Source organism: Melopsittacus undulatus, chromosome 4 (genome assembly GCF_012275295.1).
Source record: "Melopsittacus undulatus isolate bMelUnd1 chromosome 4, bMelUnd1.mat.Z, whole genome shotgun sequence".
Classification (NCBI taxonomy): domain Eukaryota; kingdom Metazoa; phylum Chordata; class Aves; order Psittaciformes; family Psittaculidae; genus Melopsittacus; species Melopsittacus undulatus.
In genome coordinates this window covers 50,601,624-50,622,602 of record NC_047530.1, presented here as the reverse complement: position 1 = coordinate 50,622,602, position 20,979 = coordinate 50,601,624, and the positions used below count along the sequence as shown (strand labels likewise).

At 41.6% G+C, this 20,979-nt stretch overlaps 1 protein-coding gene across 3 annotated transcripts in view; it reads right to left on the bottom strand.

The window, feature by feature from the left end:
- The window catches only part of BRSK2 (BR serine/threonine kinase 2), a 317,883-nt gene that overhangs the window by 69,332 nt on the left and 227,572 nt on the right, over positions 1-20,979 (bottom strand). For all 3 annotated transcript variants that reach the window (XM_005149208.4, XM_005149209.3, XM_005149210.3), the window contains exons 5-7: positions 12,090-12,206; positions 1,305-1,338; positions 339-407 (exon numbers count right to left, since the gene is read on the bottom strand). In XM_005149208.4, coding sequence (XP_005149265.1) covers positions 339-407; positions 1,305-1,338; positions 12,090-12,206 — 220 coding nt within the window. The remainder of the gene's footprint in view (positions 1-338; positions 408-1,304; positions 1,339-12,089; positions 12,207-20,979) is intronic.

The window sequence follows — 20,979 nt, the reverse complement described above, 5'->3', positions numbered from 1 at the left end:
ATCCTGGAGTTGTAACTGTGCACATCCTTTCCAGTCAAAATATGTGCTGTGATATCACAAGACAGTAGAGAGCATTTATGGAGGTAAGGTTTTGATGCTTGTCTATGCTCTCCTGTGCAGGGCAGCAGCATTTCAAAGAAGCAGTGAAATATTCCTTATGCTTCTCCTCTGGGACTGATACAGAAATAAGAGGAAAGGATGCAACTGGGAGATACAAATATAGGGGAACTAAAAAAAAACCCCATCTGTACATGATGTCAATACCATCGCCATTAAATACAGCGCATTTTCAGATTTTTCTTTTCTTGTTAAAGTATGGTGCAAGGAAGATGACTCACCACTAGCAACGCAAATAAAATGACTCCACAGCTCCAGACGTCTGCTTTCCTTCCGTCATATTTTTCTCCCTGTGCAGCAATGACACAGAGGCTCAAAAGACTGCTCACTAGTAAATGAATTAATTATCCTTGAAGAACAAAAAAAGGGAGAATGGGAAACCCCACATTTCAGTTCAGCCACCTGCTTCCCAAGGTGGCTTTCCCAGCTAGGAGGCCATGCCACAGCCCATTCATTGAATTTTTATGAACATCAGTTTACAGTCTTCTCTGGGATCTGCGAAAACAGTCTCAGAAGTGGGGAGCAGGGCAGGAACAGCTGACAACTCACAAATTATTAGACCTGGCACTTAAGCAGTGTCAGAGGTGCATTAAGGACTTTAAGAAGGTGTTTTTCTCTTCCCTGGTTCTTCAGGGAGCTTGTCACCAGTCACATTATTTGTGAACTCAAGAGTACTGTTTGGACAGTCTCTTCTGTACACTTTCTGCTTGGCTTTACATTAAATATATGCTTTAAAAGAGGGGACTCTTGGTCACTGAAATCTTGGATACTTATTTTGAGAGGACAAAGGGAGAGTAGATGGAAAGGATACTTTATATAATCTAAGGAAACCAAAATTACTGATAGCCAACCCCAATTCTACTGAAATGACAGCTAGATCAGAGACAGGAAAGCACAGGGGACTGCATCCCCAGGTGGAAAGATCAAGTTAAATGAGGCTACTGTATTTCTGCTTCATCACACGGTACAAAAGGCATTGTGAGAATAATACATGATCATTTCCCTCATACAGTCTATGTAGCCTAACTTAGGGCTGAGCCAAACAAACAAAACTGTAGTTACATTCTTTGTGTCTTTTCCAATGCTGTCTGCATTGGACAGACTTTCTGTATAGAGTCTATATGCATACTTGCAATGAGTGGTACTTTAAGAAATGCATTTTAATACACTAATGTTAACCAACTTACCCGGATGACTTCAGGGCAAGCATAATGCGGTGATCTGAAACACAAAAGACAGTCAAATGAGCATGTTACAGCCTGGTACTTATGGATTATGTGCATTTCCATTTTGTTTAGCAGAATTGTGATTGGCTTGCTTATACAGAAAGCAAGTGTGCAAAACCAGCACTTTTTTCCTTACCTCAATGAGAACACATTTCTAAGAAACTCAGTAAATGGTAAAGAACTATCGAAACTACCAAAATTCTATGGCCCCACTATGAATTTCTTTAAAGTGAGGAAGGAAGAGAACACCAGGCATATTCTGTGCCTATATGGAATTTTAGCCCTCAAATCCCACCCTTAGAGTTTGCCTTGCATCTAACTAGAAGGAAGGCCCATGCTGGATAGTCTCTTATGAGAAAAGAGACAGAATAATATTTGCAGACCAACACATATATCCCAATATGTCTTGGACCTCTTCTGTTAAGGTTGCTCTCAATTACTCCAACAGGTATAAAAACTGCCAGTACATGATTTCCACATGCTTTTTTTATCCTTTAAAAAACTAAAAAGGATGGACAGTAGTACTATCACCTAGCCAGTTAATATATTCTTTTTGCATCCTTCTACCCATATATCTCTGGTTTGATCCGTGGCTGAGAATTGTTAATTACTTCAGCTTGCCAAGTAATCATTTTAATTCTTAAAGATTATAGCCACAGCTATTTATTTTATAGCCTTCATTAAAGTAACTTGACAAATAAAAGGGATGCAAACTGTCTGAGACCTGTGTGCAAATCATGCTATTGTTTATACTGACACCTCCCAGCAGTCCCTGAGCCTGCCTTCATTTGTGCATTTGTTTCTTGTGACAAACGCAATCATGGCTGGGCAATACCTGTCTCACAAAGTAATGAGCAAAACAGAAGCACAGTGAGGTTAGCTTTGTGCTAGGATGCTACATTATGCCCAGTGAGACAGCCCACTAATTGGATTTCTATACACACTACACTTATCTTACGGCAAAATATCATCCCATGGGCATGGAACGCCCTGATTCGGTATCACAGCTTTTGGCAGACAATGATAATAAACTCAGGGTACACTTGGGACTGCAGATACCTTGACAGCAAAATGTAAGGAAGGAGAGAGAAATACAGCTGATCTTTCCCAAATTTTAGGAAAGGTGGTATTCAGAAGTCTAATACAATATTTAATATATCACCACCAGCCTCCACCTCCCACCTCCCTCCCCACTGTTTAAGAGGTTATTACAGGTATTTCTAATCAGGTCCACCTGCTCAGTAGTGATCCCAAGTGTTTTAACTGAGACTGGATTTTAAAAACCTCAAGTCAAGAGTTAAAACAGGTAACGCAAACCAGAGCCTTCCCTCAGAGAGCTGGTCAAAGTTGGCTCTTGAGAGACCAAAAAGAATGAACTGGTGCCTAGTAGGCAGGACAGATTCCTTGGGCTGTCACTGGCAGCCATATGGACATGGACAAGGCTACTTAATGTTTTTAAAGGCTGCTGCTGGCCACAGCTTGAAAAAGGTTACCAGAACCTCACCATGAGTTTACTCTTCTGACTAAAACAAATGCAATGCCACCACAGCTTTCATACCTCACAAAAGCTTGTATGACTGAATTAACTTGGATTTTTATAATGCTTTAACCTTTTAGGGCAAAAGCTTCTACAATATAACAAACAGTGTGATGGCAAAAATAATAAAATAAAACTAAAGCAGTCAGTAACGTTAATAAAGTCGTTGCTTCTTGACTAAGTAGAGTGAGACACTGGATTGCTTAATGTTATGTATGTGTTCCCAACCCTGTAACGTATATTGTTCCCTGTGAACCTGCTTCTGTATAGCAATCCAACAGCTACTCTACACCTGCTCTTTTTAATATCGCAAAGCCTTAAACACTAACCAGTCATGTAACTGGACTAATGCATAACTTTACAAACTTTTAAAAGACAAGTTAAATTATTCTTGTGAGAATGCTTGACTAGTGGTGTTGTCTCTTCTTCATATCATAAAAATGGTGTATAGTACACAGACCATCCTTAAGGTACACAGAAATCAGAATTAAGGAGTAGCACCAGAATTTCAACTGCAACCCACATCTGGACAAGCACAATTAACTGTCACTATTGCTAGATTGCTTAGACAGAACACAGAAAGATGGCAGTATAGGAGCTGTAGGGAAGGCAGCAATGCAACTATAATTTGGAAAAAGTTCTTAGCGAAAGAAGCATAGGAATGATATCAGATCGGGGACATTCACTCAGTTGAGTCACCTCAGAATAGAAAGATTAGTTCTAATGTGCTATATAACCAATTCACATGAGGTTTACTGGAAATCATATCAGGTGACAACAGAGTGAAGACAGAATCTAGGTAACTGTGATTTAGCGTGTCTGAGTTTCTTAGTCTTGCATGCACTTTAGCTTCAATTAGGTATGATGCTACCATTGCCTTTCCTACAGAAAGTGAGACACGAAAACAAATAATGCATTAAATGGCTACTGCAGGTGGTGTTTGTGGCTGAGCAAAACCTCTCAAATCCTGCATGATATCCCCTACAGTTCAGCATCATCCTTAAGCACAATACTTTTTTGGTGACCATGCGGTCTCAATTTGCAGGGTGCTTCTGAGTATTTATTGTATGTGTATTCTGAGTATTGTATGTGATGACTCCAATAGAGATTTCAGAACTCTGTGATTGTGGCTGCTGAGCAAGTCAACTACCTTGACAGCTTCCTGTGCTAACATCCTTGAAAAGAAGAATGTAGATGTGAAGAACCCAAGACACATGCACTACTATTTATGTGTACCACTAGCAAATGTACTTAAAGCATTTGCCTTCCTTGGGTCAGCTGGAGTGCAGTGGAATCTGCCAGGCTTCTTACAAGGCACCACTGAAATCCTACTAGTATCTGGGAGAATGGGTGGAGAAAATGCTATAATAAATCCTGTCAGTAAGTTGGGTTGATTTGAGCATTCAACAGCTGCCCTGCAATTGCCCAGAAAGCACAGGTTTTTGGCATAGCTATTTGGAATTCTTACCAGCACTCAGTAGCTGGGTATCTGCAGCATTATCTTGGCTAAAAGCTCTAGGAGGAATCCTCCAGCCAGCCAGAATCCATAGAAAACTCATTTCCATGCTACCAATCACAGAGCAACTTGAACTGCTTTAAAGAGAAAACTCAAATTTAACCAAAAATCTATTTATCTTTCTACAGAGTCATGAATATTTATTTGGCTCTTATCACTAATTATTCCATATACGTATGTCAAGAGTAGCATTCCCTGCCTCTTCCCCTAAGCCACCTCCTCATCATTCAGCTACATTTCTATGCAGTAAAAGCCACAGTCTGCCCTTTATAACAAATAAGTATATTGCTCAGCAAGATCAAGAAGCAGTTGCTGCCTGCAGGTACTGCCGCAAAAAAAAAGCACCAATGTTGGCAGTATTTATTTCCAGGGTGATGTGGATTTTCCAAGGCTAGTCTGCCCGGGGCAGGAAGGGTTCTCTGAATGGTCAATCACAGCTATGACTCTAGGACACAGTAGTCTTAAGGATCTTGGGGGACCTGAGCAAAGCATTCGTGTAGGATTTCAACCAAAGGAAATAAGCCAGCATGCAATGGTGAAATCCAGGACAACCCTGGACAGGTAAGTCAGGCATTCAGAAAGAAATGGATATATCCTCAATGCATATATCTTCAATTTCATCTGAGAAACTAGAAAACTAGTTTGTGATCTAAGCACATCAACACACAGTGCAGCTACAGTAGATCTGAGATAACCAGAGCCATACCTTCCGTGCAAATGTGACTGTGCCTGTGACCTATAGGTCTTACTAGGTAGACAAGAGAGATCTGCACTGTGCACACACAAATCGACTGCCCGTGCATGGTTTATCTGGGAATATACAATAACTGCTTTTCCAGAGAAGCAGTTGGTTGATCAAGAAGCACAGGGAAAGCTGTGTGATCCTACTCCACTGTGTGACAAATCACATGTTACACTGCCACTGACTTCCCAGGTTCCATCAAAGATGACTGTGCATGCCTATGTCCTCTGGTCCCATGCCTTGAGATGGTACTATGTGGGGAAGAAGAATGTCATTCTTTAGGCCTCACACCTGGAGGCAGAGTTTCTAAAGAGAGAGAGGAGCAAGAAGTCTCCTTTCCCCTTTTTTTCTTACACATTAAGTTACCTTGATACAGGAGGTTGTAAAGGTGCAGTGAAAGTTGTCTCACATCTAGCTGTTTTTGCTGTTGCTCGAATGTTAGAGTTCCTCCTTCTTTACCCTCCCTTTCCAATGTCTCCAAGTTGGCTTTCAGAAACAGAAACTACTCAGCAGTGCAAAAGGCTGCCTGTGCTTCTCCCCCACGCTGGATAGCAAAGGGTTGAGATGAAGAGAAACACCAGAGTAGCAAAATAGATAAAGGGAATTCTTCTGGAGAAGGACATATGTTAAAGCATCCTCAGTGGAGAAAGTAACAGCCACAGACCACACACAAAAGAAAGACAGGAAGAGAATGAAGAAATGGTTCCAGTAGCAGTTGGCAGTTAAGGCTGCAGTGAAGGCAGTAGCTCTAAGTTACTGTAATTAAGGTAGTAGGTATTACAATAAGGCTGTAATTAAGGTAGTAGTTGTAGTTAAGGCTGAGTACTATTTTGCCATTAAAGCTTCAACTCAGTCATTTAGCTTTGCAGGAGAAAATTCAGCATCTAGCCCTCAGCCATCTTACAGCTGTTTATCACTTCAGTGCAATTACATTTTTGGGGAATCTGCAAATCGGTTCATTAATTACCATATCAGTTCAAATTCTTAAGACTTGGAACCTTTAAGAGATCTTCATTTAAAATATGAAACAGAACATCTGTATGAAAAGGACAACAGATTGCAAAGTTAAGTATTCAAAAGTTAAGAATTGCTAAAATAAAGCTCGAAGGGGTAAGTCAAGGTGGGCTGGTGGATGTGTTGTCATACCCAGCGCCTCTGTTTTACTGGCTGAAGTTAGAAAGTCTGTAGCAATGTGAGAGAAGTTTAGCGTCACAAAGGACAAGATTGCTGTAGAGGCAGTTGACATACTGAAGAATCAAATTCTCTCCCTGCCCCTTCCACAGAATCATTCTGTGAAAGAAAATAAACAGGTGCCTTAAACTGAGATGTTCACAGGTAATTATGAATTGCAGGTTCCCGGTTTGAAAATCACTGTGCAACACATCCAAACTTTGATGTACAAGCACATGGAGTTTGATTTACAAGTATTTATAAGCACATGGAGTAGCAGCTACAGTCAGTAGGCACTCTGCTCTCCAAGTAAAAGACTATCATCAGGCACTGAGTACTCTGAGATACTAGGCCCCAGAGAATCCAACTGCTCATTCAAATTTTGAGTCTCATTTTGCAGAATCATGTGCCCTCACATAAATGGAGATAACCAGGTCAATGTGGCAAACATAATATGAAAACATTATAATTAATATTTGTAAACCTAAGATACTATGATGAAAATTCAACCTGCCATTCATAGCAAGGCTTGAATGCAATAGAGCAGAAATGATGAATGGATCCATAAAATGAATGATGAGGAAAAAATCAAACATCAAATAGCTGTTTATTAAAAAACCTTACACCAAAAAAAAACCCAAATGAGTCAAGGATTTGTTGGAAAAGAGCTGTACAAGCTCGTAATTAATGGCCATATCCTGGTGTGCACGGTCTAAGTTAATGTTATATTTGCAATCTGAAGAATATCATGTCTTAAATTCTCAGTGATTGATATTGCAGAATTAAAGCTTGTTAATATACCTTGGTATGTATTATAGGTTATTAATGGTTATTAATAAGGTTGCCTGGTATTTCCCTTTATAATCTTCATTTTAAGTGTCTTACGACTTACCATCAATTTAACAACAACAATTTTCCTTGCTTTTTGTCTGCCTCAGAGCACTTTCATGTTTGTGTGTTGATGCGTGTTGTGTATGGGTCAAAACATTTCCACTAAGTCTAACCTAAATTAATGTTTTTTTCTCCATAAAAAAGAAGAACTTCTAGTATCCTCAGCTGCAAAGGGAAGACTTCAATTTCACTTGTTTGAAGGCTCTAGACAAATTCACTCAAACTTCCACTAGAAAACTGCAGTTTGCATTTACCTGCAGAAACTCTATACAGCATCAGGATCAAAATTCTATCTAGACCAGTAACGCTTCACAGAACAATTTCTACCTGAAGCTGATACCATGAGCAGCTGTGGCTGGGGTTATCATGAGATACCAAACTTCAAACCAAAGTGAGTTCAAAACCAATTGATACAGATCTAGGACTGACAGGAACTGACTGTGACAACCAGGTAGGGGAAACTAGAGCTGTAACTTAGTGGAAAAGGATCTAGGATTTGGGAACAAATATGGCACAGAAATGACTGAGAGAAGTTGGAAAACTAGAGTGCAAATTGTGGAAGAAGATGAGAATGGAGTACTGGCAATGGAAGCTATTGATGAGATGGGGTAAAAAGTACTAATTCTGGCATCTCCAATTTCAAGAGCCTAAATTTGCAACCCTAACAACTGGATGCAGGACACTTGCATATGTTTAAAGCAATATGCACAAGTTTCTTATAAAGGAGAAAAATATACACAACATCACGTCTTGTCATTAAAATCAGAAATGGTGCTTGGACACTGAGGTGTGTGGCAACTGAACATTGCTCTTCCGAATTACCTGTTTATCACAGTTGTGCTGATACACCAAATAAAGATGTAAGGGAATCAAGAGCCAGGTGATCTCTGCTAGCATTTCTAACAAACACACAGTGCACTGGTTGTTACCCTGTAGCATAAAATGTTGTACCTTGAGCATAAAAAGAGCCAGTAATAGATCCAGGCAATCTGTGGGTCTGCAAAATGTTGCTAGGAACTGCTAGGGAGAGCTGAGAGCAGAGGAATCGACTATGCAGGGCTGGAAGTTGCTGTTTTCCTCCATCATGCTTCTGACAGTAGTGAGGTTTTCTACTCACTCTCAATAAAATCATAATCAGCATTGCTCTTCCCACATGCACATGGCTTTCTGGATCAGGCCAGGGGTTCCTTATGGAGATACCAATATGGGTGAACATAGTTAATTGTGGAGTTTTCAGCAGTGGTGTCAGTCTCCATACCAACTACCTCTGCAGAGATTGACTCTAGTGTTGGAGTGAGCTACATTTACATGTCAGCTCTGTCCTACTCTTGTTGGAATAGAGATTTGGAGGCAGGCAGCACAGAGACTGCTGTGGCTTCTCTGTCATCTGGCAGCATGTAGCAATCTCCACCCAGTAGGACTCAGTGTCTCAAAGCTGTGATGAATGAAACAGAGAGAAGTGAAAAGATGGCAAAAATTTACTCTGCCAGGTTTCTGTAAGGAGCAATGGAAATTAGGAAAGGTCTTTATAAATTCCCAAGAATTGCAGGTGACTCAACAGTATCATCTTTCAATCCTGCATTTTAGCCAGAAGCCCTCTTAGTTCAAGAAAAAGGAACAAGGTACAGGGAATGTCCTAACCCTTCCTACTTTCCAAGACTCCTACAGAAATGACTGTATTTTATGTTCAGAGCAACATGTGCTCTGCAATGACTAGCTGAGATGGAGAACTGGAGCAAAGAAAGGTAATGCATCTTGTTCAAGACCACCCTGAATGCCTTCAGCAGAGACAGAAATCAAGGTCAGATCACCTCAGTCTCAGTCCTGAGGCTTAACTATAAGGCACTCACTCTTCTTGCCTAGTGACAGTTCAGGATGGATTGGACAATATCTACCATTCTTAAACAATGTGAATGGCTGTGAAAAGAGACAAGGGACTGTCTCTGCATGCCATTGCCTGTAAAGAGGAGGGAGACCCATAGATCTAAGATAACAGAAGTGGAATCCTACCACATCTGCTTCTTTCCTTGTTGGCTGTTTGCTCACAGACTTCCCCTGCTCCTGCAGGAATGTAGAGACTCACTGTGCTACTTTGGCATTTCAAGGACCACCTCTCCATGACACCACCTTCTGCGCAATTTCTGCTGTAAGCAGAATTATTCCTGCAGACCCTACACACAGTTTCTCTTCCTTTCAAGGGTCCAAAGACACATGCTTAAAACTCTGGCTTATTCCTCTCTGCTGAGTATATGCAATATTTGTGCAATATACATTTCCAGTAATGGGGATTCATTACAACAAAGGACCAATGTGCAGTCTGTCAGTGACAAATTATGCCAGTGAAACAGCAAGTCCATCCTTATCTCCCTTTCCTACACAAACACAACTGGATTAACTTTTATTGTTTTCTCCAGGTAGCCATCAGTGCTACAGAAAACTGTGCAGATCTAAAGAGTATCTCCCAAAAAACATGGACTCTGAGGTATGCAATACGGCATACTTAAGGCTACATGATTATCTTCATGAGGCCAGTCACGGATCTGTGGTGACCTAAAGCCTACCCAAATTTTGGACTAAATGTAGCAGTTCACTTGTGACAGCAAAGACTTTTTGACTGCACTCTAACTGCTCTGTACTGACAAAGTTAGCTGCACCATGCGGCTCAACCCCATCTGATCCTCCCACTCTGACTGACAGAAATACCTGGAGACTCCTTGCATGACTGTCACTGGAAATGTTACAGTTTCATCTCATTATCAGTGTTCACAGATAAAACCATTCTGGAAATTAACTTCTGGGTGTTTTGAGGAGCATCTCATTAAAGTTCAGTATCTCAGCCATGATTCACTCTGTTTTGTTCCTTTTCATGCTGGCTGAAAGTACCAACTACAAGGGTAGCTAAAACTGTTGCCTTGAAAAGCTCTGAGGTTGGTTACTGTATGTTCTCCAGGGGAATGGGAGTCATAAGTGGATTGCCTTTCTTTGTGAACAGTGTGGCATATTGTTACATTTTCCTTCCTTCCTCCCTTCACCCTCCAAACCAGAGAGATCACAAGACACCAGTATCAGTCATGCTGGGCTCCATGCCAGGAGAATTAATGAAGTGGTGTAATAGCTCACATGGAGGCCTACTGATTGGCACCACACTTAAAATGCATCTGCAAGGCAGGAGATCATAGCATTGCTGCTGTGTTCTGTTTATTACAGGCACATCTCTTCCGTTCCATTGATTTCTTTATTAGCACATTTTAAGGCCGCAATGTGGGGGCTGGCTCTGCTTGAAGCATGGAGGCTTGAATTCCAGCACAGCTGATGGAAAGGAAGCCTCCCTGTGAGGCTCTAGACCTGGATGACAGAGCCCGGTACTAACAAGAACAGGAACCCTACTGAAAGGCTCCTGAGGAGTTTGAAAAGTCCTACAGGGCAATGTGAGATGGGGTTGGTTTTTATACCTCCTCTTTTTTTTGTTGTTTTTCATGGAAGGAAGGGGGGAAATTTTATCTAAACAGTGTAGAGGTTTTGGGACCTACTGCAGGGAGAAATTTTCTAATCTAGAGGGGAGGTTTGAGAGCAGCTGCAAGGAGCACATGTGCAGACTCATAGCTCCTTGCTTTTCATCTGTGAAGTTAAGAGGTCAAATCTTGACACAGACAGGAAGGAACAGGTGGGTCTCAGTGTACTCATCAATGAACATTTGATCACATCATGAACTTCAAATATATTTGCTATCCATTATTCATGACCTGGAAAGCGAGCTGTACAGCTCAGGACTAAGGCAGTGGCTGGGTTGTACGGGGGACCATGATTACTCCACATCTACCCCAGATTGCTTTGGCACAGTCTGAAAAACCATGGACTGTAATTAGCTGAGGACAGGGCTGGGCTGGAGTCACCAGATTCACAAGACCAAAGGCCAGGAAGAGTAGGTCTGTATGGGAGGAGGTGGAAATCTACTGGTACTCTCTGTAAATTCAGTTGCTGAGCTCGCAGTTACAACAAATTCAGACACAGCTAAAAGCTGGTGTAGTGATGCCAGCTCAATGCAGCTGCTGCCCTTGCTACAGTTCACTGCAGCTACCCCGCTGCACAGTCAACAAAGTGCCAAGCCTTTGGTCCTATGGGACTGTGGAGTGGGGCATGGTCAAGTGGTGCCCCTGGAAGCTGTGAGAATGAGAGGACACTGCCCCCAGAGACCATGTCCTGTCCCTGGTGAGGCATCGGGGCTTTACTCGGTTGTTGGACTGATTGCTGGTTCCCTCAGAAATACCTAGAAAACTCTTGCTGGCAACTGAATTGCCATGGAAATGTTTTTAGATTGCCCCTGCAATATTCCTCCAAGCTGTCTCCTTTGTGTCTGCATTCATGCCCTGCTTGTAATTGCAAAGGACCCTGCTGCCTCCCTATCAATCCTGCCTGTCAATGCTTCATATCAATGCTTTGTTTGGTGTGTGGAGTGTGAATAGGAAGAACTGCAAGCAGGCAGCCTCACTGGGACACACAAATTCCATTTCAGAACCCCACGATTAATTTTTTTGAATCCTTAATATTTTAAAAGCTTCTTCTTAAAACAGCTAACACTACTGTTTCCCCAAAATTATACAGCCAGTGAAAGCAAACACACACCACTGTATGCAGATAAATCCAAACCTGAAAGGCTTGATTTCTATATCTATCTGCGACTCCTACAGAGGCCCTTTTTTCCCTGCAAAGCACTTAAACCCCCTTCTTTTAGCTATCTTTACACTACATGCATCCTAGCAATTTATTATCTTGCTACAAAATAACAATGCACAGTGTAAGCCTGCATGCCTTTATTGAAAACCTTACTATAGACAACCTTTATGTCTGGAATCTATCACTGATTTTTGCAGTATGTTCTGAGACACTCACCCACAACTGGTTTCTAACAAGCTGTCCCCAACCTGCAGTGATGCCATCCCAAAGTCTGCTATCCGGATGTTGTTCTTTTCATCCAGCAGTAGGTTTTCTGGTTTTAAGTCCCTGTGGCTGTAAAGAGAAGATCAAAATGTGAGTTAAATTATCCACAACAGCTTTCCTACTCCAAAATGTATTCTTTATCCAGCATAGCATCCAACCTATTATATTTTAACAGTTTTTATTTATCTTTTTTTAATCCAGAGCAGGGTAACACACATATCCAAGATCCAATCTTTGCAGTACTCTAGACCGTATCCCAGATTTCCAGTCCTGATGAATTCAAGGCTTGAGCCTGCATTCCCCTGGCAGGAAATTAACATCTTCAACTTTCAGTGATACCAACACAATCTGAGGGAGAGACTGAGGGAAACAGGTAGGAGGAGAATTTCAGCTTGGATTTAGAGCTGAAATACTACATCATATGCCAGCTCCTTAAGGTAGGAGGCAACACTATCAATATATTCTGTCAACAACAGCAAACAAAATGAGTGATATATAGAGAAAAAAACATCCTTGATGTAAAAGCTACTGCAAAAAGTCCTTATTAGGAGTTTTTTACATAGGCACATGGCTTTGAAATAATTTTGGGTAGTTAGCTCTAATGGAGAAATTCCTTCAACCTAGTGCTGCACACAACTGAGGGTACCAGCAGTGGAAAGGAAGAAAGAAGATTTCCTTCTTTCCATCAAAGCTTGATTCTCTTATTATTTGTAACATAAAGCCAGGCAGCCATGATCTTCAGGATGGCAACTCCTGCTTTAAATCATAAGGTATCATATATTTACTAACTTATTAATGCCCACTACCTACAGTAACACCACTGTGCACTCATGTCTGCTTCTTAGTACTCAAGTGCTTTTGTAGAACTATTACATTTATTTGATTTTATATCCAAAGGCAAAAATCTTGCACAATATTTGTGATGATTTTGCTCTATTTTCTTTCCATTGACAACTCTTGGAGAGTCAGAGATGAGAGAAGCAGTTTAGGCAAGCTAAAGAATAAGTTTTTTTCTTTTTTTTGCTTATGAGTAGGCAAAATGAGCCTTTGATGTCTTGCTAATAAGAGGCCCAAACAGGAGCACTCCAGCCCTGTAGGCAGAATGGCCAGCTTTGGTGGCCATCCAGAATACAGATGTGTGGGAAACAGCCAGCCAACAACATGTGCGAGTGTCAATTAAACAACACTCAGTAATGGTTCACTAAAACCAGTTACCCTGACCAGAGACTGAACTCAGCAAAAGAGCCAGAATTAGGACAGTCTAGTCCAGTGGCACCCATAAGGGAAGGGAAATCAGCCTTATCTTTATGTCATTTCCTTCTCTCTTTTTAAGACATTCCTCTAGCACTCCTCATGCATGCAGGTGTTAATTCTAACTCTATCCCATTGTAAAGAACAGTCTCTAGCTCCTCAGAGAAATGTGGGAGGCATGACAATGTCTTGTAAATTATCTCCTCTGATCTAAAGAGAAGTCTCATATGTTCAGTTAGACACAACCTGTAAATAATGCAGGTCAATGCTATGCAAAACCAGAGCACACTGTAATAAGATACATGGGGGTGTAACAGATATTTCTAAAGGAGACTTCCAGCAAAATAGTGCACATTCAAAGCAGCTACTGGTCATTTACCTTATCACTGAGTTCAGTGATTCCTTCTGCCTCACTTTTTAAAGAGCATAAAATTTGATCTTCGATCTTGTATAGATATGATGAACCCTGCATGTTGAAGTGGCCCTGTTACCATGGGCAAACAATCCAGTAGATAACGGAACAGTGCAATTCAGATTTGCCCATATTTTCACCTAACAAAGCAAAAGGTGCTTTATCAAATCTATCTTTCTCATAGAAATCAAACTTTCAAGGTAACTGGAGACAGAAGACTTATTTGCCATATAGTAACTATAAAGATATCCATACATACTGGACAAAAATGCAGGAAATGAATGACAAGAAAATGTTCTAGAGTCAGTGAATGACCAGTTAATGGTCAGGAAAAGAATACCTAAATGCCATCATCAGGGACTGCAGTCCTGGACAAAGGCAAGATTGTCATCATCTGCCAAATCTGACAGCATTTTGAAAGCCTTAAGTTGGGACCTGGGGGTTCCTGGGACTGAGGTAGTATGTGTGAAAGGAAATCTGGGGTGGCTCCAGACACCAAAATAAACCCAAGAAAAATTATGAGCTCTTCACTATAGCTCAGTGAGCAGAGAGGAGAGTGTGGACTCTGCCAAGAATTTTAGATACATGCCCATTCATGTATTGCTGACTGAACCTTGAAATACAGGAACTGTCATATGGCAGGTTTGCATCTCTCTGACCCTTCTTCACCCCTCTTTCAACATAGACCCCAGTGCCTGGTATGAATGGTTAGCATAGGAATTTCAGGGCATCCTGAGTACTCTTTTGGTGTTCTGGCAGCACTCCTCTCAGAGGTCAGGATGGCAGGTGGATCAGGCAGTGCTTGAACAAGAGTGCCTGCATGAAAATTTTCTTCTAGCTGGAATGTTTCTCTGCTATCCTTGGACCACTCTGCGTTTGCCAAGGCAGCATCCTGGGGATGGAAGTCAGGCCAGGAGTCTACACCACAGTGGGAGAACCAGCATCACTGCCACTGAGAAATGAGACTTCCTCTCTGCATTTGCATTTCCCATCTTTGTATTGCCAGCTTTTCAAATGCCAGAAGGAAGAGAGAAGAACATATGGGAATAGGGAAGGCTTGTTATAATCTACCTAAGAGCCCAACAGCCCGGACAGCCTCATGCATTCACATTTGGAAAGAATTATCTCGTGCCAAAATGAAACAAAACAAAACAAAAATCCCACTCTATGTGGTAATTACTTGGCATTAATGGAACATTGCAGAGTAAATGCATTTAATTTGGTCCCATTTCAGCTGATCTCTCTGGTTCTCCATGTCTTACATGACCACATCAACCCTCTCTCTGCAGGTGAACAGAGGACTCGTTACCCTTTCCTTGTTCTAAAGGTGTTAAAGCTGTAGGGCTTTATCACATGGCTGAAAAATCACAAGATAAAAAAGCAGCCTCTTTATTAACAAACATGGCAAAATCTCCTTTTGAGCCCTGCATATGCTGAGAAAGAATATGAAGGAGAAATGCAGCACTGCAGAAGTCAGTGTGACCCTAATCCAGTGTGGCCACAGACTACCAGAGCTTCTCAACAAAGACAACGGAACACAAAGTTAGCACCAGGAGCCCACATACAGTAGGTTTTTGAAGGGAGAGTACATGAATGAAAGGGAGCCATTAAATAAGCCATGACAGGAGAGACACACACAGTCAGACTCTCTGCAAAATCCCTCTTTTACAGATTACAACAAAGGTTTTACAATTCTCTTGCAGCACAAAGTGCATACAGAGAGAGGTCTGAAAATACTGTCTCGTGGAAATGGGCACAATTCGTGGAGGTGGTACACAGAAAATGAAACGCACACATATGCGTTAACATGTTCCATCTTTCCACTTACACAATGGCCATACTTGGTTTCTGCCTGCTCCCAGTGATGCTGTTCAGACAGCTTCTCTAACTCCCTCCACTGCCTTCTAGTCCATCTACCTGCTCTGGGAATATCCCTGTATCTGTACTGCAGGCAACTGCACATGAAAAAGAGAAGTAAAACACTCTCTCCCTGTCACCCAGGGTTGGCAGAAGATTTCTGGTGTAGGGACAGACTCCAGATTTTGGATTCAAAGGAGCTCTGTCACTTGGCACAAGATGATGACCTAACCCATTATATTAAAGTGATTTTTGAGCTGAAACTTTCCTAACAGTTTCTATGACAACACATTACAGGTCATAGATTTCTAACCCATGAAACCTCCTAATTGGAGTAGTTGCAGGTCGTTTGTACTAATCAAATTGTTGGCTACTTTGCAAATGCTTTTCTTACTGACCCCAAACTCCCAGAAGGGCCAGACCACAGAATAATTGCTCTGCAATTTGCCTCTTAAAAGTGCCTGATGTGATGCAAATAATTTATCAGTAATAATTAATAGTATGAGAAGCAACATTTTTAATTTTCATGAGCAGAAATGCCTTTCACCTTATTTTTTTCTTGCTTCTGCAAACCAGATCAGAACATGTAACTTATATCTACCTACAGAAGAATCTTTGTTTAGAGCTCTCTTTGTTTAGAGCTCAAATTTAGTAAGTTTTCACAGAATTCAGCAGAACAAGTAAATACAGCTAGGAAAAATTACAACACCTATAAACATACCAGGAGACCTGGAGAAGAGTTTGTATGCCTAACACCTTGTTTGCTTTTAAACAATTATTTTCATGGATATATGAAAATATATCACTTCTCCCTACCAAATTCACCTCAAAATGTATATTCACGTATTTCAAAGCCAGAACAGGCTGTTAGTTTTGATCACCACTACTGTCCTTGCCAGAGAATGTTACCTGGTTATGCTTACAATACGACTGTGCCATTTCTGAGTTTCCAGTGGCTTATGTAAAGAAGTAAACTTACAAAAGTCCATTTTAGCTGAGCTGGTAACTCTGCCATTGGCATTGCAGCTGCTTTACTTGATGTTTTTTTTCCGGTTCCCTGTACAAGGGAAATCTGAAAATTCCTCATAGAACTGAAAGTTCTGGATTCAGGCAATGATTGGTGAATCTCAGCTCTGAACAGGGGAAAAAGGCACCTTTCTCCTTTCTGATGGCATGAAAGAAAACTTGAAAACCTAAAGACTCAAGGACCAGAAAATAATAAACCAGAAACCAACCTTGTTAAATTCCACAATTTCTAGAACAGTTTGACATTTGGAGGCCTTAAACCCTGATTTCAATGTATCCAGCTGCTGCAGTCTGAAGTGTTTGGCAGACCATCCCTGCAGAATACCATAGCACACTCCTTATAAGTGAAGCAAGCAAGGCAGAGCAGGAGTTACGAGGAGGGTGGCACTATCTGACAGAACATGGCACCTGGCATTCTTTAGCTTTCTCTTTTTCTTGAAGACACACCAGATTTTCCCCCAAAAGTGTGCTTCCTTCACTGACAGTGCTATGCAGCTCCTGCCTGCAGGAATATACCAGAGATTTTGGCACTACTGCTGTGAAATCCTGAAGCATTATTTTATAAGGAGACTGTCCCCCACCTGCACTGATGGGAAAAACACAAGGCAAAGTCAAAGCTCTTTTTCATTGTCTCAGCCCTCTAAGTCACACACCCCCATGCCTACGCATGCACATACAGATGCACTTCAGCAAGAGCCTTATACGTACTCAAGCAAGCACAGCTCCAGGCAATGAAAGGAGAAAGGGCCCTCATAATTGTCATTTATCAATATTCATAAAGAACCTGCCTTAACCCCTCTTGTGCACGCTTTGGAAAAAAAAAAAACCACAAAACCCCACAAAATGAAACGCAACCAAAATAAAAATAAAATGAAATAATCATCTCGCTGCTCATTACCGCAGGGGATTTCCTCTCCATGTCACCAGTGCCCTGCACAGTAATTGGCATTATCTGTTATCTCTAAAGCCATAATAAGGTTTGCCACGGGGCATTTTCTGTAATCATATTTTTATTTGTCAGCTTGTGAGATACAGACACCAAATATGAGCTTGACCAAAGCAAAAACCCAACACACACAAAATGCGCTGGCTGCCAATCCCAGCTCCTGCCGGTGATGTCACGCCCAGCCAATGAGGCGCTCGCCAGCTCCCCTCGCCAGGCTCAACCCTCACTTGGTGCTGCAGCATTCCCTCGCTCCCGAGAAAAGAGACTTCCTGAGGGAAGCAAGGATCTGCGACCTGCCGCAATATGTGCTCCTACATTGTTTCCGACAGAAATGTAGTTGGCATTGAATTAGCTGAGAGGTCTCCCACCGTATGGAGGCGGGATATTCAAAAGGGACTGTTAATTTGGGAAACCCAGCTGAGACATCCTAAAGGCCTTGAATTTAGGAGAGCAGACATGCAGCACTAGGTAAATGGCAGCTTAGGGAAAAAAAAAACATCAGTTCTGTCCAAAGAAAACTTCCCAGGCTAGGATGGTCTTACACTGATGTCCAGGGAACCCCAGGACCACCTCTGAGCATGTCTGCTCTGGGCACTGCAGCATGGTGCAGAGCCCTCAGAGCTAGTATAGAGGAAGAGCTGGAACCAGAAGCAATAATGCTGCATCACTGATCTAACGGCTTGGCTTGCCAGCTCAGGGAAAGCAGCAAGGTAACACAAATACACTTTGCAGGATCCCATAAATACCTCTGGCATGGCACTGTTTGCATCCATGGTTGTCCGTGGGTCCCTATCATCACACAATGCTCTGTTTACAGAAAAGTCCTTAGAAAACCCTACAGGAGGTTACCTATAAGCTTTCCCCATGGCCAACCTGTACCATAAAACCCCATAAGTGACTCCTAACATCAGATATTCCCCCACTGTTTCTCTTAAATAAAGAACAGAAAGCTCACACTTTTTCAAACCAACACATAGACTCAAGCTCCAAGCCTATTCTGTTTCTTTGTCTGAGCTGCTTTTTTGAAAACACCTCTCAGACACATGGGATCCCTCCACACAGTAGCAGCAGAAACCTTTTACTGGCGGGAGCATTAGGGAATCCTTTCTGATTCTTTGATCTGGGAACCCTGGTACATCAAAACATTTTGAGCAGTGAAAGCCGAATGTGATTACATACTGCTGTGAAAGTAAGCCAGAGATATTTCACAGTGTTTTGGGACGTACAGGAAGAAGATGGGACAATAATATAGGGCTGGGGACACCAGGCTATCAATCTATTCTGCCAGTAGGTTAGAGGCACTCACACTTAGTCATTAACCAAAACAGAAGCCTTCATTTTTCAGTGTGGTCATAACTGGATAACCTAGCTGATGAGATGATTTGTCATTTCTCTGCCCCACGACAGGACAAGGTCAGGCTTCATTGCTTACGAAAGCACATTAACTTTTATACTCACACACATGCACATACATATATTTATGCATGTTCTGATTTTCCAAACGGGTTTAATGATGACTGTCCAGAATACAACACAGAGTCTAATATAACACATACCACCCTGAGTGACCTGGCGGGAGGGAAAGGTTATGATTTACTGCTAACTTACTCAGCACTAGATGCTAGTCCAGTGGGAGTGGGCAAGGAGATAGGGGACTTACTCCTAAACAAGACTGCTGCCCACAATCCAATATGTTTAACAGAGGAAAATTAATTCCTCAAGAGAGGCATACACTCTGCCTTGGAAATTCCACATATCGTTAAACCTGCAGAAGTGCTTGTCTGTCTGACAGCATCACCATGATCCTCACTCAATTTATTAAAGCCTGTCATATCAAGAGGTATCCATCACAAGCCCAAAGGACTAGAATGCATGGGTACACATGCATGCTTTCGCAGAAACTTCTATCCCAGTGGAGTTTCGTATTTCTATGGAATATTCATTTGCAAGAGCAAATAATTTCTCTTCAGTTGTACTTCAGCATTTTTGAGTCTTCTTGGACTGGGTCTCTAAGTGTTAAGCCAAGTAGGGAACAAAACATGTATGTATGCAATCCACCAGCAGTTTCATTGCCCAGAGTGTATCAAAAATAACAGCTGTACAACCTACCAAGGATTATGCTGATTATAAAAAGGTCTCATCACTCAATGCAGCTGATTAGCAGGGAGGAAAATTGTGGAATTTGCAGAATAAAACTTGTCAGAGGTCTCTGCCAACAGAAAAAACTTAGATCCTCTGGATAGGGTGTGCAACCTGCTCTCTCTGGGAGTTTCTATGACTACTGTAACCCTGCCAGTGCCAGGCAGGCATTGTCCTCAGGACTTTTGTCACCCAGATCCACTATCTTTGAACTGCCTCTTCTGCTAACAGTACGCTCTCCTTAATATATCCTCCATAAAGGTTCTAATCTCCCTTTCTATTTATTAGAAATATGCTCTCTTTCATATTAGTATTTCCTGTTGAAATGATCCAGAGATGTAGAGGGAGCTGGAAAAGCAAGGTAAATATTTAGGCATACATTTTTATGGTGGCCTTTTATGCCATGGACTTCTGGTTTGTGACTTCTCAGCACAAATCTAGGGGTACAGAAAATCACTGTATGGTTACTGAGAAGTAATCACACAGTGATCATATAAATCCGGCTACCACAGTATCTACCACAGGTCTTCCACCTCCTGGAGAGGGGGTGTCTAAGGCTGCCTGTGGTTATGGAGAAGCAGCCACACAAACACAATGTTAATGGTGTTCCCCAGCCAATCTAACTGTGAGGAGCTACATTTCTGAGAAATAAGCAGTCACTTATGGGTCAGCAGCTCTGTAAAAACTCTTCTGCTCAGACTGATTATAACAACTTGATTTCAATATAATTTGAATTACTTAAATGCTGAAAATGAAGGAGAAACTCATCCAATTTAAAACACCACCTGAAAGCACAGGTTAAACCTCACTTGGTGGTTAAATCACATAATGGAGTAGCAATAGCAATCAGATCAATGAAATTCTTCCATACTGAAAGGAAATTAAAGGCAATGATGACTCAAATGCCCAGAAGGTACTCAGTGAATGTTGCCAAAAGCCAGCAGGTTTCCAAAACTGAAGGAAGCCATAACATTACTTTGCTGTATTTGTAATTGTCCCAAGTTTCTTCCGGGATTCATTTTGATACAGTGCAAGTAATTTTTAGTTATTAGCAAGTGTCCCAAGAATGATGGAAATTAAATTGTTTTCCCTTTGTGGTTTTGGTTTTCCTGGTTAAAGCACTCCTTGTGAATGAATTCTCCTCTGGTGAGAAATGATGAGCGATCTTCTCCGTGAAGAGTTTATCTGTGACTGACGCGCTGTCTCACAGA